Source organism: Sinocyclocheilus anshuiensis, unplaced genomic scaffold, assembly GCF_001515605.1.
Source record: "Sinocyclocheilus anshuiensis isolate Anshui unplaced genomic scaffold, SAMN03320099.WGS_v1.1 scaffold311, whole genome shotgun sequence".
NCBI lineage: Eukaryota > Metazoa > Chordata > Actinopteri > Cypriniformes > Cyprinidae > Sinocyclocheilus > Sinocyclocheilus anshuiensis.
In genome coordinates, this window is record NW_015549606.1 from 484,328 (window position 1) to 498,615 (window position 14,288).

Sequence of the window (14,288 nt, forward strand, 5' to 3'; positions counted from 1 at the left end):
CTTCGTCCATGCCATAGGTGCAGATTTATGTTTCTGCCGGTCAGCGCCCACTGCCCACACTGCATAACGCGCACTTGTAATATCTAGAGAGAGAGAGAGAGAGAGCATCCAGTTTTGTTGACATAAAACTGGATGCACCGGCGGCTCTCTCTCACTCATATAGTGAGGGAAATCCACCTGCGATCCGAGCTGAGAAGTTAGGCTACTCACGGACTCAATATGCGCTCTGCAATGATAACATGATCGATGCCTACATTCCACGCTGATAGCTGTTCCGGGGCAGTTTTTTAGTTCTCATCTCCATAAACATAAGACGCCGGTGCATCTCTGATTTGTTGTTGGGCTGTGTTCCAGTCCGTTTTTTTTATGCCCTTCACTCGCAAACTTCCCTCCGTCTAGTTTACTCGGATGTACATCATTGATTACGTTGCGTGAGTGCCCACTTCTGGCGGAACCCTTGGAATGGGCTGAACTGGAGCGTCCTAAGCCCTTGATCACTTAGAATCAACTATGGGATTGGTTTATTGGTTACATTTTTTTCCTTATGAATTTGTTTGGTGCAGCATTCTATATGTATATAGGTATGTTTGGGCTGTTATAAATGTTAAAACAATCATTTATATATTATAGAGTTGTTTGGGGTGAGGATAAATTAAACGGGATCTGCGATGACGTCACAATCGTGTTGCATTGTGGTCTATGGAGCGGCCTGAAGTGTGCATATGAAGCAGACTCGCTCCCTCAGTCAAAATCGAGGGGTTGAGGGTCTGTCCATATAAACTTCCCTCTTCCACTTCACCAAGTGGAACTCACTTCAAAATGGCAGCCGGGATTCCCCCGAGGGGAAGTACTTAGGGAAGTTCACAAGTGCATGTCTAAAAGTGGCGTGGAATGCAGCTGAACCTACAGTATCAGTGCACTGGATCAGTGCGTTCTCTTAAAGTGACAGCACTTTCTTAATGTTAATCAAACCGCAACAACACAGAAATCTCTCACTGCTCTTGATTGAATAACTTTTGTAACTTTAATAAGGATTAATCTTTAATTTATACAGTCAAATATGCAATGTTATTTTACATTTATTCAATTTCTGTACCTAAAAACTATGTTAGACCTACCTAAAAAAACTGAAAAGCACTGTTTATTTTATTTTATCTTTTTTCACTGTTTATTTATTTGTGATGTTGCTTGTAGTTAGATTATTTGTTCTTATTTTATATAAGATAATAATATAATATATATATACTCAAACTATATATATAATTTTAACTTCCCTAGATGGCTGATTTACAACGACCACAAAGTATGTTTGTCAGAGAGGCCCCCTAAAGACTTGGGCTACATGTACTTTTACCGGCGCCTGTCAAGCTGCTAGATCTGGACCTTCATACCATTATGCACAGCCATTTGGCAAGAGAGGTGTGTGGGGCACCACTGACACTGCTGGAAACTAGGGAAGCATTTACATCTGTGAGATGGAGAGAGGACCTCTCAGTCCCTGCCAAGGACCTGCACAGACGCTCATACCACGGGAACGGTCTAGCAGGGAAACCAACGTGTGTCATCCATCTGAGTTTTGTTTATTTGTTCGTCTCGTGTCTGATTTAAAGGTACAGTGGGGTGCGTGCAATTTTAGGTATGCAGATTATTTTCCTAATATATTCTGAAATTATTTGTTATATTTCTCTTTGAATACTTTAAGCTCCTGTGCCAGTATTTTCCAGACGTACTTCTTTTAAAAATATAATGTGTGCCTGCATTTACAAATGTTTTTACTGCCATCTCAGCAGAACGTACTCACTGCAATTCATTTCATATCCTTTGGGTTTTACAGTTGTTCAACAACAACAACAAAAAATATGTCAGAATGGATTTCAAATAGAGATCACATTAAGTGGATTTTGTGGGAGCTGCAATCGATCCAAAACATAATGTGATTATTTCACAAAAAATTTTTGAATCATGCCCATACAGGAAAAAAAGTGTTAGCAGGCATGTTTATTGAAATATTGGACTATGGTCCTTGTTTGGTAGGTCTTAGTTTGCTGTTAGATATTTATTCTAGCATTCAGATTCATCCATGTATGTGGCACCATCGACTTATTCGTTAAAGGAATAGTTCACCCAAAAATGAAAATTTCCTGAAAATCGACGTCCAAGATGTAGATGAGTTTGTTTCTTTATCAAAACAGATTTTTGCATAAATTTAGCATTCACTTTCTCACCAGTGGATTCACTGCAGTGAATGGGTGCCGTCAGAATGAGAGTCCAAACAGCTGAAAAAACACTGCAGTAATCCAAACGACTCCAGTACATCAATTAACATTTTGTGAAATGAAAAGCTGCATGTTTGTAAGAAACACACACTTCGCAAGATGTTAACAGATGGGCTCGAGACATGTGTGATGCTTTTATCAGCAGTCTGGACTTTCATTCTGACGGCACCTATTCACTGCATAGGATCCATTGGTGAGAAAGTGATGTAATGCTAAATTTCTCCAAATCTGTTTTAATGAAAAAACAAAGTCATCTACTTCTTAGAAGTACCTAAGCAATATGTGATGACATACTGCATATAAAGCTGAATTATATGCAGTGTCATACATAGAACTATCTCAGATACATGTATGTATTGGTGCTCAGTGTTACCAAATCTCAAGCTCTCAAGCTTTATGACATATCTGAAAAACCTTGGCTCCGCCTCCATCACCCTTTACCAATTTCAGACCTTAGACATTTAATTTATTTGCTGAAAAAGTGTGTTGTTAACAAACAAAAGCCGAATACGTTCTTGGCAAGTATCCTTTAAAGTGTTTTATTACGCTGTGAGCCTCAGACTGAAGGTTAGTGCTGATTTAAAATTGAATATTCATTGTTTTATGACATAATCTCACTCAGGCTGAGGTGGGGCCTGTTCATCTCGATTTATTTCAACTGGATGTTGCACATTAGTTGTAGATTGTATCCTGTCATGTTTATTTCTGTTGTGCACTACCTTTTATGTTGGGAGTTCAGTGTCTTTGTTCCTTTACCTCGTGTTGTGCATGTCTTATCCATCCGAGGTTCTCTCGCTCTTTCTCTCCTTCTCTTTCTTACTTTGAATGAATATTCATACCCATTTCCTCCTGCTTCTCTTTCTGTCTGTTTTTGGGTGTGAAAGTGGATGCTTTTACCCCACCTTTCTCAAACATGTCTTGATTTATTTTTTCAGTATGTGCACTAAAAATCAGAGGTTAGTCAGTTGACATTTTGCAATATAATCTTATTGATTTTTAGCGGGTTCTGTTTTTCATGGAACTGACAATTAAGTCGTTATCTTTTTTTTTTTTTTTTGCAAAAAGTGTGCCAACTCTGTAGTTACTTTACAAACTTGCCCACTTGTTTGTTATACTTTTTTTTTTTATGGATTTCCTGATCCATATATTGTTCAGAAACACAAACATGGCAAATGTGGGAATCCTCATTCGAAAATCTTTTCAAACATACTTGTGACTCATAATGTTTGGATTGTTCAATAAAATCCACAATTGTTTCTCTGTGCCATTTTCATGTTTGGTGATGCCAGATTGGAAACGGGAGATTTCAACAGTGGAACCTTTGTTTTTGAGCCCCTACAAAAATAACAGCTAAATGCGCTCATGGCAACAATTTGTGATCAACAGCAACAACCAGGCATACAAATTCTATTCCAATATTTTATTTTAAAAGATAACTTTTCTATATGCATCTATCTTTTAAATATTGGGCCAGTTAATAAAGCCTATGGCAAACATTCAGAAAGTTTGCTTGTACAAATTCAGAAACAGCTCTGAATGATGCATAACATATATTTGAGTCTCTAACTCTAAAGGCTTTAGTAAATCTGACTTTTGCAATAGTAATACAAGTCACTATAAAGAAGGTCTTGTTGAGATCAATCACTGCAATGCAAAAACTGCTTGTTTGTAGATATTTTACAGTTAATATGCCATATTCTTCAGATCAATATATATTTTGAAATGCAAAATATTGTGATTACAGTTATATATAAGTCATAGAAATGAAGGGTATAGATTAAAATAGGCATGTCAAGGTCATGCATATAAATAAATCTACAGCATTCAAAAATAAGGATATTCGGCATGCGATCATACATCAGGAGTACTTCTGGAGCATGAATTCATCTAGACAATCACCTGAGATTGTACAAAGTTCTAGAAAAGGGGAGGTTTGGCCTCAGGCGTGAGAGAATCTACAGTATCTACTGTAACATTCAGCTACAAAGCACAAGCCTCTTCTAACTGTATCGATGAGCATATACAGGACTTTCCAAATAGGTTTGGATACAGAATAATAAAATAAATTCATAGAGCAGTAATTAAATAAATATAGTAACAATTAATAACACTTTATAATGGGTGCTTGAATGGCTTTGCATGCTTTTTCATTGATATAGTTTTTTAAATAAATCAATTCTTGCACTAGGTGGGAATAATAAAAATATGACGCTACAAATAAAAGCTCAGCTGGATTAGAACCATTGCTTAGGCTACGTCTAAATTAATCCTGATACATTTGAAAATGGTTTTTTGTTACACTGGCATTTTCCAGTAGTTTCACTTCCTCAGTAAAACGTTGAAAAAAAAAACTAACTTGAAAAAGTGATAGTTCACCCAAAAATAAAAATTCTGATTCAAAAGAAGAAATTCTGAGGAATGTAACCAAATGGTTGACGGTAGCCATTGGCTTAGTATGGGGAAAAAATACTGTGGAAGTCAATGGCTACCGGCAGCTGTTTGGTTACAAACATTCTTTAAAATATCTTCTTTTGTGTTCAACAGAAGAAAGAAGTTCAAATAGGTTTGGAACAACATGAGGGTGAGTAAATGTTAACAGAATTTTTTATTTTGGGGAGAACTGTCCCTTTAAATCATCTCAATATGCATGCATAACTGAGCTGATGTGTTTCAGCTCACTGAGATGAATCCGAGAGACCACATATAAAGTTCTCACACTATTCTTCGTGCACAATCATTTTCTTAGCAAAATATTTCACCACTTAATGGTGTGTCCAGGTCGCACTCAATTGCTATTTCATGTATGGCGTCACAACTGTCCTCATGATTTGCTGCAGGACAGCAATTGCGAGTAAATTTTTATTTTTGCAGTAATGTAATATAGAGATAGTAAAGAATTTAATATCTTTAATGTGCAGGTGAATAGCACATAGCTGGCACATGTTGGTATGTATAGCTACAACGTGTCACATGACTAAACGTGTCAAATATCATATTCGAATGTGTCCATTTTCACATTTCACATTGCCATGCGAAAACGTTTTATTCCACAAATTTGTGGCATTTTCAAATGTATCGACTATCGTCAGAATCTTCTAAAAGCTGTTTTCACAGAACAAAAACAGCACCTCAGTGGGGACGAAATGCCAAAATGTTGAGAAAAAGACATTTTCAGATGTATCTGGATTAATGTAGATGTAGTCTTAAAATACACTAAACCATCTACAGGGGACTACCAGATCTTATACCTTCTACCTACCAGTTTACACCTTAAAACACAAAATGTGACAAAGCAAGTACAGCTTTCTGGTGCTTTAGGCTTTTCTTCTGCTTCCGGCTGCATGAAAAAAAAAACTATAGGTTTTGCATAGCATTTTTAAATGTAGGACTTTTCTTGAAGCGTATATGCAACATTAAGCACTTGCATGTTCACACTGATGAGCAAAATAAAACATCATGCAAGCTGAAGATGAACCATAACAAGTAATATGAGGAACACAACAATATTAGGGTATAAAACTGTGAAGCTCACAAATAGTTTGGCTCATATTTTGGGCAGTTTCTTGTTTTCCTGTCAATCCCAGGCTGATAACTGTGGCAAAAGGGGCAGTGCATTGAATTTTGTGAAATAATCAGCATAACATTTCAAAGATGTGGTATGTTTCACAAAAAGACCTTGATGGAAAATAGACTTCTACATCAAGAGGTCAAAGTATGGCAAGGAATGGCTTTTATCTGGTATCATACCGATAACATCTCAATTATTTATTTTAAATGCAAGACAAGTAAGGCTTTTTAATCTGGTCTGCAAGCTCCAGGAAATAAAGGGGATGATGCAGCAGAGATCAGGTGAGGAGTGTCCAGGTTTGAACTAAGTGCCACCAAAATGGATAATAACCCCACCATCTCAAATAAAGAGTGCAATCGAACCAATACATGAAGTCTACGCAGTACAGTACGTCTAATCAAATCATTAATGTGAAGCCAATGTTGTTCTTGCACATTTATAGTCTGCGTTCCTCTCATCAATTGTGGTTTCCTCCGATTCCCACTGTTACTTTGCAGGTCTAGCTGATATTTTCTCTAAGGCATACTTGTACAATCTTCACCCGGCTTTGTGCTCTTTAGGGTAACCTTAAACTGATGTGCAAATCTAGTAAAATAGTATTATTATTTAGCACTCAGTTCTCAGGAATGTAAAGGTGCTCTGCGAAACAAAGGTTGCTTTTCTGACAAAGTTCTTCTCATAAAGGAGTTTGGATATTTGACATGGTTAAAGGGTATCCTCGCTCACATATCCAGGTTAAAAGCTCTCATGAGTAAGTCCAGGTCTCCTATGTTAGCAGCTTGAAAGAGCTCCGGCTGGTCCAGCATGGACAGCGCTATCCGCAGGGCCGCCCAGATGCTTCCAGACATGACCTGGTGCGAAAGCTGCCGACTCCTGCTCTTCCTCTGCAGGCTAAGAGCCGTCAGGAAATTACTGGCTGCCTCCCTGCAATAAATAAGCAATGAAATAAATAAAAAGGGTCTCTTTACATATATGGGCACATTTGACCCTGTGGTCATTCAGAAAATATTTTCCCCACACATTTTGAATGGTTTATTTATTTGTCCTTCTACAACAGTGAACATATTATGCACATAAGAATTCAGTTATTTTTGTAAAAAAAATAAATAAATTTGATGTAGTTAATGAGGTGAATATTTCCACTATTTTTTTTTTTAATTATACATTATGTTTAATAGCATTTATTATGAACATTGTACACATTTTTTGCAGTAAAAGGGCAGATTCGTTTGGCTTGCTAAGGCTAATTGTATAGCTTAAATTGTATGCATTTTAAATACCCAAAATTAAATAATATTTTCACATATTTTGACAAATTTGACTGGAAATCATGAACACTAAAATTTGTTTACAAGTGATATTTACCCATTTCTTTAATATATTTTACCTGCTGTTTACCTATATTTTCTTCTATGAAACAATAAAGTCAGGTCAGATTTTTTGATTAAAGAGCTCTAATTTGTGTAGAACTATCTAATATCTTTGTGTAGAACATATTACTGTATGTTTAGTCAAATAAAGGCAACTTTGGTGAGCAAGAGACTTTTTATCCTTAGAATCCTAATTTTGACCGGATATCTATCTATCTATCTATCTGATTATATGGCTTGTACAAAAGCATAACTTTCAAACTTCAGGCTCATCGAGTATTTTCGTAACTAAATCATAATTAATAATACTTTTATAATGGAGTTTCTTATTTTAAAGATTAAAAAGCTAAGTGTGGGCCAAGAGTAAAATAATAAAATATGCATAAATGCATTTGAAAAGCAGCTCAAATCAATTCTGAAGGCATTTAATGTGACCCTCATAACAAACAAAAAACTGGGACACAAAAGCTCCAGCAGTTGAAGAAACACCCATAAATCAAGGAATAAATGCTTCCTTATTATGCTGCATTTATTCCAACAGAACCTCAGGATCAAAGTATTTAAACAAAAAGTTGGGGGATATATTTTCCATAATTTTCAGGTCAAGCCCAACTCTCTGTCACAAACCTGTGAGAGCCCATGTTAATGCAGCTGATACCGAGGTTGTAACGTGAGCGGATGAAGCCGGGCTGCAGCTCCAGGGCTCTGGTATAGGCCTCCACAGCCTCCTCGCTGCGATCTCCATTAGCCAGCGTCGCCCCCAGCCGATTCCACAACAGGTAGTCCTGTACACACCACCGGCAAAAAGAATCCCCTCCGGCTCAGTGTCACGGATCAAAATAATTATCGCTCTGCGCTTCAAAGATTACGCAGTTACATGCGACTGATTGTTAATACCATTAAGATATAATCTGCTCTCTTTCTTTTAGGGATAAAATATGACCTTTAAGTACAGTGACACTGCATAAAACAGAGGTACAAAGAAGTTGCCTAGTTCCTAATGTCACAAGGAGCCTGGTATCAGAGTTTCACTTCCACATTGCCATTATCTTTCATCGTATTCACGCTCTGAGCCCCCCAGCAGGCAAGCAGACATTACCAAGTCAAGCAGATGGGGAGGATTTTCGATTGAGTGTAAATGCAGTCTACACAGGGGGACAGAATTTGGCTTAGCAAGCATCAATCGTCGACAAGGTGACCCACAGGGTTCTGGAGTCAGCGCTCATGAATGGTAAAGCTCCCCTCAAGTTTCAAATGAACTGTTTCAAAGATTTCGGAGACTCTTTTTAAGCCCCCGTGACTTTTTCTCCCTCTCTCCTTTGCCTTCTGCCTTTAGGGAGCATTTCTGTGTGATTTAGCCCCAGTTTGTCAGTCGAGTACACTGAGAAGGGATTTACCTCCGGCCGCACTGACAGCGCTGCGTTGAAGGCTTCCACTGCTTTGTTGAACTCGGAGCTGAGGTTATACAGCACTCCCAACCCTGTCTGCAGGTCTGGGTCGATCGTGTCCGAGTTGTGCTGGGCAGCTTCCAGGTACAGCTCCTTCACCTCGGGCAGCAGGGTGCTGGAGATAAAAGGGAGAGAGCGCAGAGACTCAGAAGCATTGTCCTTCAGGGACGTCCCAACCAGAAACATCATCAAAATGTGTCATTTAATAGCTAAGAAAAAGGGAAAGGGGCTCTCTAGAGAGAGATTTAAGTTGTTGGTACCAAAAATATTCCATTTAGGAGGGATTGAAGTGCTACATGCAGGAGAAAGTAGGGATTTTTGCAACACTGAGTGCAGTTGTAAACCTGTCACTTTAGCAAGGTGACCAGACGTGCCACTTCCCAGGGACACGTTTTGCACAGGATTTCTAAATTGCCTAAAATAACCAGGTTTTGAAACCGCCAGAGCGATTCGAAAGCATGGAGACGCTCTATAGCTCTCACGGTGCTTTGATGTCATACAACGATCGATTGTCGCAGCGCAAACAACCAACACCTGATTATTTTAGGTAATTTAGAAATAATCAGCAGAATGTGTCCCCGGGAAGTGGCACGTCACAAAAAAATTAAGTTGAGAAAATCGTTAAAATAAATGACCATCATCCTCCTGACGCGACAGTAAAAGTTAGAAGTCTCTGTGTACAATTATAAAGGTTTGCAGGACATTATTATTATTATTTTTTTTTTCGAAGTTTGATGTAGAACAATTGTTTTATTGTTTGATGTTTTAGAATAAAAAGTTAACTTTTTAACTTTTTTAATTTAAATGGAGTGGAGTTTGGAGAAGGGATTAATGGGGGTTGGTTGGTATAAAAAAATAAAGGTTATTAATATAAAATAATTATCATATTAATAATTGAGCATTAATAGTAATTAAGCAAAATAAATTACAATTTTAGAATGTTTTCTGAAGCATTGTGTAACACAAAAGAATGAAGTAATGGCTGTTGAAAATTCAACTTTGCAGTCACAGGAATAAATTAAATGTTAAAATATATGAAAATAGAAATGGGTAAAATCTATCTATCTATCTATCTATCTATCTATCTATCTATCTATCTATCTATCTATCTATCTATCCATCCATCCATCCATCCATCCATCTATCTATCTACGCAAATATATACAAATGATATATTCTGCTACGCAGGGGTGTGGACTCGAGTCACTTGACTCGAGACTTGACTCGGACTCGAGTCCCAAATTTGATGACTTGCGACTCGACTCGACATAATTAAAGAAGACTTGAGACTCGACTTAGACTTTGACAGCAATGACTCGAGACTTGACTTGGACTTGAGCCCTGTGACTCGGAAAGACTTTATGATCAGATCAAAGTCATTATAGACGCGTCCCTGCAGCGTGCTTGCGCTTGACTGGCAATAAGCCAGAGACTGCGTTCAGGGAGCGCTGGATAGGCTAGTATAAATTAATGGAGTAATAGCATAACTTACGACAAAAGAACAGAGATAATAAAAATAAAAATAACAAATTACATGATTCGTCTAGTAGCGATCTCCGCTCGTGAAAAGCGCTGCCCTGTCCGTTTTGAACGGCGGTAAAGTTAGTTTGACGTTTGACATTCATTAGACATTCGGGCTTTTTGCCAATTAAACTATTTGCGGCTTTTATGTCTTGAGCCCAAACTAACTCAGATAGACATAAATATATGCCCTTTATGTTGCACAAGGCTTAATTTCTAGGAATTCACTGCTTATCCTATTTTGGCACAATCCCTAAATTGAACTTGAGTAGTTTTACTAAGGGCACCCATCTCACATGAAATTGAACTATGTCAAACATATTCTACCTGCCTTCCTGATATAAATTACTATGAATTTGATATGGTAATTAATACTGAGACACTAATGTGGGCAAAAAGCACTAATGACTTGTTTAAGACTTGAATCTTAAAGCTGAGGACTTGCAACTCGACTTGGACTTGCCTGTCTTGACTCGGGACTTGACTTGGGACTTGTCTGTCTTGACTCGGGACTTGACTCGAGACTTGAATGCAAAGAGACTTACTTGTGACTTACAAAACAATGACTTGGTCCCACCTCTGCTGCTATGACACGTGTTTTAACATGAGGGGGACTGACATCATACATCCACTAAAAATAACTTTAAAAAAAAAAATCCTTTTTTTGATCGAAAATAACTGCAAAAATGGCCAAAACTTGAAGCCAGTTCTAAATTGGTTAGCATAATTTGTTTTCAAACTACAGTACTTGTTTGTTAATATTTTGTTTCTACAGTAATGAAATGTACACATTTTTACTTAAATATGACATTTTGGGGCTGCTGTATATTTCTTATATGGCACTGGATTTATTTGTAACCATACCAGCCCATTGCGGAAGGGTAGGAGGGTCTCCGTGAACCAGGTGAGGCCTGCAGGTGTGTGCGGCTCTTCAGAAGTTGCTTGTATTTGGGGTTGTGCCTTATCCAGCTCAGCAGCGCCTCACACGCTTCCTGCCTCATGCCCGTGTTGGTCAGGCTCACTGCCAGGGCCATGAGGGCCTGGAGGTTGTTGGGGTGGAGCTCCAGACACCTGCACACACATACAACAGGGAAGCATCTAAAGAACCGCTGCTTTTGATGGACACTAATTAGCTGTCTGCCATCATAATGAGAGGCAGATGCTTCCTGATTAGTGCTGGTTTTAATTTATGGGTGAATACTTGTGTCATCTTGTGTGTCTACATGGAGACCATCTTAACATATTTCATAAAACCAAAATAAATCATTTGCTCAGTTTATGATGGAAGCCGCGTTCCCTGTTTTATAAGCGTAAGAAAAAACACGGCGTGGCTGACATCTGGATATTGTTTATTACCTCACACTGGCTACACGGGTGCATCAAAGAATAAAAATGGAAATGTAACAATGCCAAATAAAAGCCTTTTACTAGGTTGTCTTTATGACAGTCAGTAAAAACATTTCTCTTGTTGTCCATTAAAACAAAAGCAGTGCACATTGCTAATGATTTATCTGCTACATCCATCAGAAATTTCAGTTCTAATCTGATCTGATCTAATCAGATTTAGGTAAAAGTATACTCACCCCCTCCCAACCCTCCTGCCAAAAGAAGATGCCGGCTTTGTCCCAATTCACATGCTGACACTATTAAAAATGTACTAAAAAAAGTACTTCGATATTACTCATGGGTAAGTTTTGTGGAAGCACTAAATTGGACAAAAATGCCCCTGCACAAATAAATTAAATCTATTACGTCTGTTGCTAACAAAGTGAATATGAATAGACAGTGTCGATTGCGGCATTAAATTAAAATCTGCTCATGTTGCACCATATTTCATTTTAGGCGTTTTTACAGTGTTGCGCATTTTAACCAATCACACACAATGCAATGGCCAATCAGAAGCGTCCAGAGAGTCATCGTTCAAACTCATCAGTTTTGTTGAGTGCGCGTGCGTTCGCTGACTGAATTCCGGACTCTTGCGAATTCTTTCATCATAAACAACAAAGCGCAGATGTACGTACAATGTAAGTAAGAGATTCATTTAACAGTGTATACAGCTTCAGTGATTATAACGATAGTTTTGTTTTTTTTTGAGAGTGCTTAAACTCGCGATAGATCAATGTTAGTGATAATGTCACTTTCTATATATCATTTATTCGCTGTTTGAATAACCGTGGAAAGGAAACGTTATATAATTAGCATCAATTTCTAATGTTTTTATAATTATATATAATTTTCACGTTAAATACAAATTCAGTCCCATTAAACATTTTTTTAGCCATGTCTAGTTCTTGCCTAAAAAGACTGGTTTATGATGTTTAATACATTTGGCTGCTTTTAGCCTTACCCTGGAGTTGGTTCACCCGCCGCCTATGTCTAAAGGTCAAAAGGAAGTAATTTGACCATTTATGATCACATGAACCTGAGGTTAATTAATTTAAACGCATTTCAGTTTGGGATTTAAACTAATTTAAATCTAACAGCAAGGATGCATTAAATTGTTCAAAAGTAACAGTCAAGACATTTACATTATTACAAAAAAAATCAATTTCAAACAAATGCTTTTCTTTTAAACTTTCTATTCATCAAAGAATCCTGAAAAAAAAATTGATCATGGTATAAAAATATTAAGCAGCATAAACATTTTCAACTCTGAGGATATTATTAGAATAATATATTCAATTATTAAGAGTAATATTGGATAATGTTAGAAATGCATCTTGGGCATCACAGGAATAAATTACATTTTACTTTGTGACTTTGCATGTAAACTGTATCAGCATTTGGCTAAATTCATTCACCTCTGGGTAATACAGTATATTTAAGAAACTTGTGTGGCAGCTTTGACGTTACATTCCTTGTCACAGCTAAAGCTGTCAAATGACAGTCAAAAAATACATTTAAAGTTTTGCATCCTAACTTAACTGATGTGGAAGAGTTTTATTGTAGTTCTACTCTATTTCTGCTCTACTAGTTCTAATCTTGCATTCTATTTAGGACGAACAGGATGTGAACTGCAGCAACTGTGTGGTCCAACCACAGATGATACACCATTTTAAAATGACATCTTAAATTACGTTAGATAATATAAGAGAGGCAGACATTATAAAAGCACTCTATTCAAAAGTGATATGAATACATGGTACCAAAACACAGCTTTGAGTGTCATTGCTGATTAACACACATAGATTGGAGTTTTCACCCCGGTTGCTCAGAGGAACATGGTATGAGATTATGGCTGGCTGTTCTATCCAAAATGAATGTAATCTCCCAAAGGCCTCTGTGCTTATGAAATGCAATTTTAATTGGATCACCGGGTTATTACAGTAGCACTTTATCTCAAGCAGGAGAGGGCACAGCACAGAGCTTTGTCTCATTTGGTGTCACAGATAGCCACATGGAGGTGTCCGACTCAAGGCCTTCTTCAATTTGAAGGGTCTTGTTTATATTGCTTATACCATTTCTGTTCTGAATGGGGATTAAAGGAATATTTGGATTTGCAATAAACAAATCCATCAAGACGTTTTTAACTTCAAACCGTTGCTTACTTTATCCATAATATTGTTTTCTCCAGTAAAAAAGTCATCTAATCTGAATCAGGAGAGAAAAATGCACAGAAAAACCATTGTTTATAAGCAAAAACAGTCCAAAAGAGTTCTAAACAAACATGTTAGTGGGTTTTGATGTGAGAGGACAACAGGCGATGGACTTTTTCACTGGAGGAAGCACTATAGACCAATTCAGAGTAGATGTCACAGTTACGTCACTATGCACTTGCATAGTGGTTGCAGAAAAACACTGGGAACAAGTGGAGGTAAATGGGTAAAATCCATGGAATAAAAGAAAAAAATATTTTTGTGCCTTTTGATGTCAAGATCGGAATGCAAATAATTTTAATAGAATACTGTCGTCAAAGATGCCATTTGAAGCTAAACTCAGACGTTTAAATGGACATACTATGGATGAAAACTGCTATGATTACTCTACTTTTAAAGCATAAATTCGATTTAAACAATAGGTCTACATAATATTCACATATGCTGTTTATAGGTGATGTATTGTATTAGCCCTACAGTAACCGCATGAAATATTATTTAAACCTTAC

General features: G+C 37.3%; 2 protein-coding genes across 4 annotated transcripts in view; one reads left to right on the forward strand and one right to left on the reverse strand.

Moving 5' to 3' along the window:
- Positions 1 to 2,294, forward strand: part of usp13 (ubiquitin specific peptidase 13) — a 37,947-nt gene extending 35,653 nt beyond the window's left edge. For all 3 annotated transcript variants that reach the window (XM_016447806.1, XM_016447809.1, XM_016447807.1), the window contains one exon: positions 1,279 to 2,294. In XM_016447806.1, coding sequence (XP_016303292.1) covers positions 1,279 to 1,375 — 97 coding nt within the window. In that variant the 3' untranslated portion in view covers positions 1,376 to 2,294. The remainder of the gene's footprint in view (positions 1 to 1,278) is intronic.
- A 2,567-nt stretch (positions 2,295 to 4,861) lies between these two features.
- Positions 4,862 to 14,288, reverse strand: part of pex5la (peroxisomal biogenesis factor 5-like a) — an 83,281-nt gene continuing 73,854 nt past the window's right edge. The window contains exons 13-16 of the mRNA XM_016447810.1: positions 11,048 to 11,254; positions 8,612 to 8,777; positions 7,842 to 7,999; positions 4,862 to 6,768 (exon numbers count right to left, since the gene is read on the reverse strand). Coding sequence (XP_016303296.1) covers positions 6,567 to 6,768; positions 7,842 to 7,999; positions 8,612 to 8,777; positions 11,048 to 11,254 — 733 coding nt within the window. The 3' untranslated portion in view covers positions 4,862 to 6,566. The remainder of the gene's footprint in view (positions 6,769 to 7,841; positions 8,000 to 8,611; positions 8,778 to 11,047; positions 11,255 to 14,288) is intronic.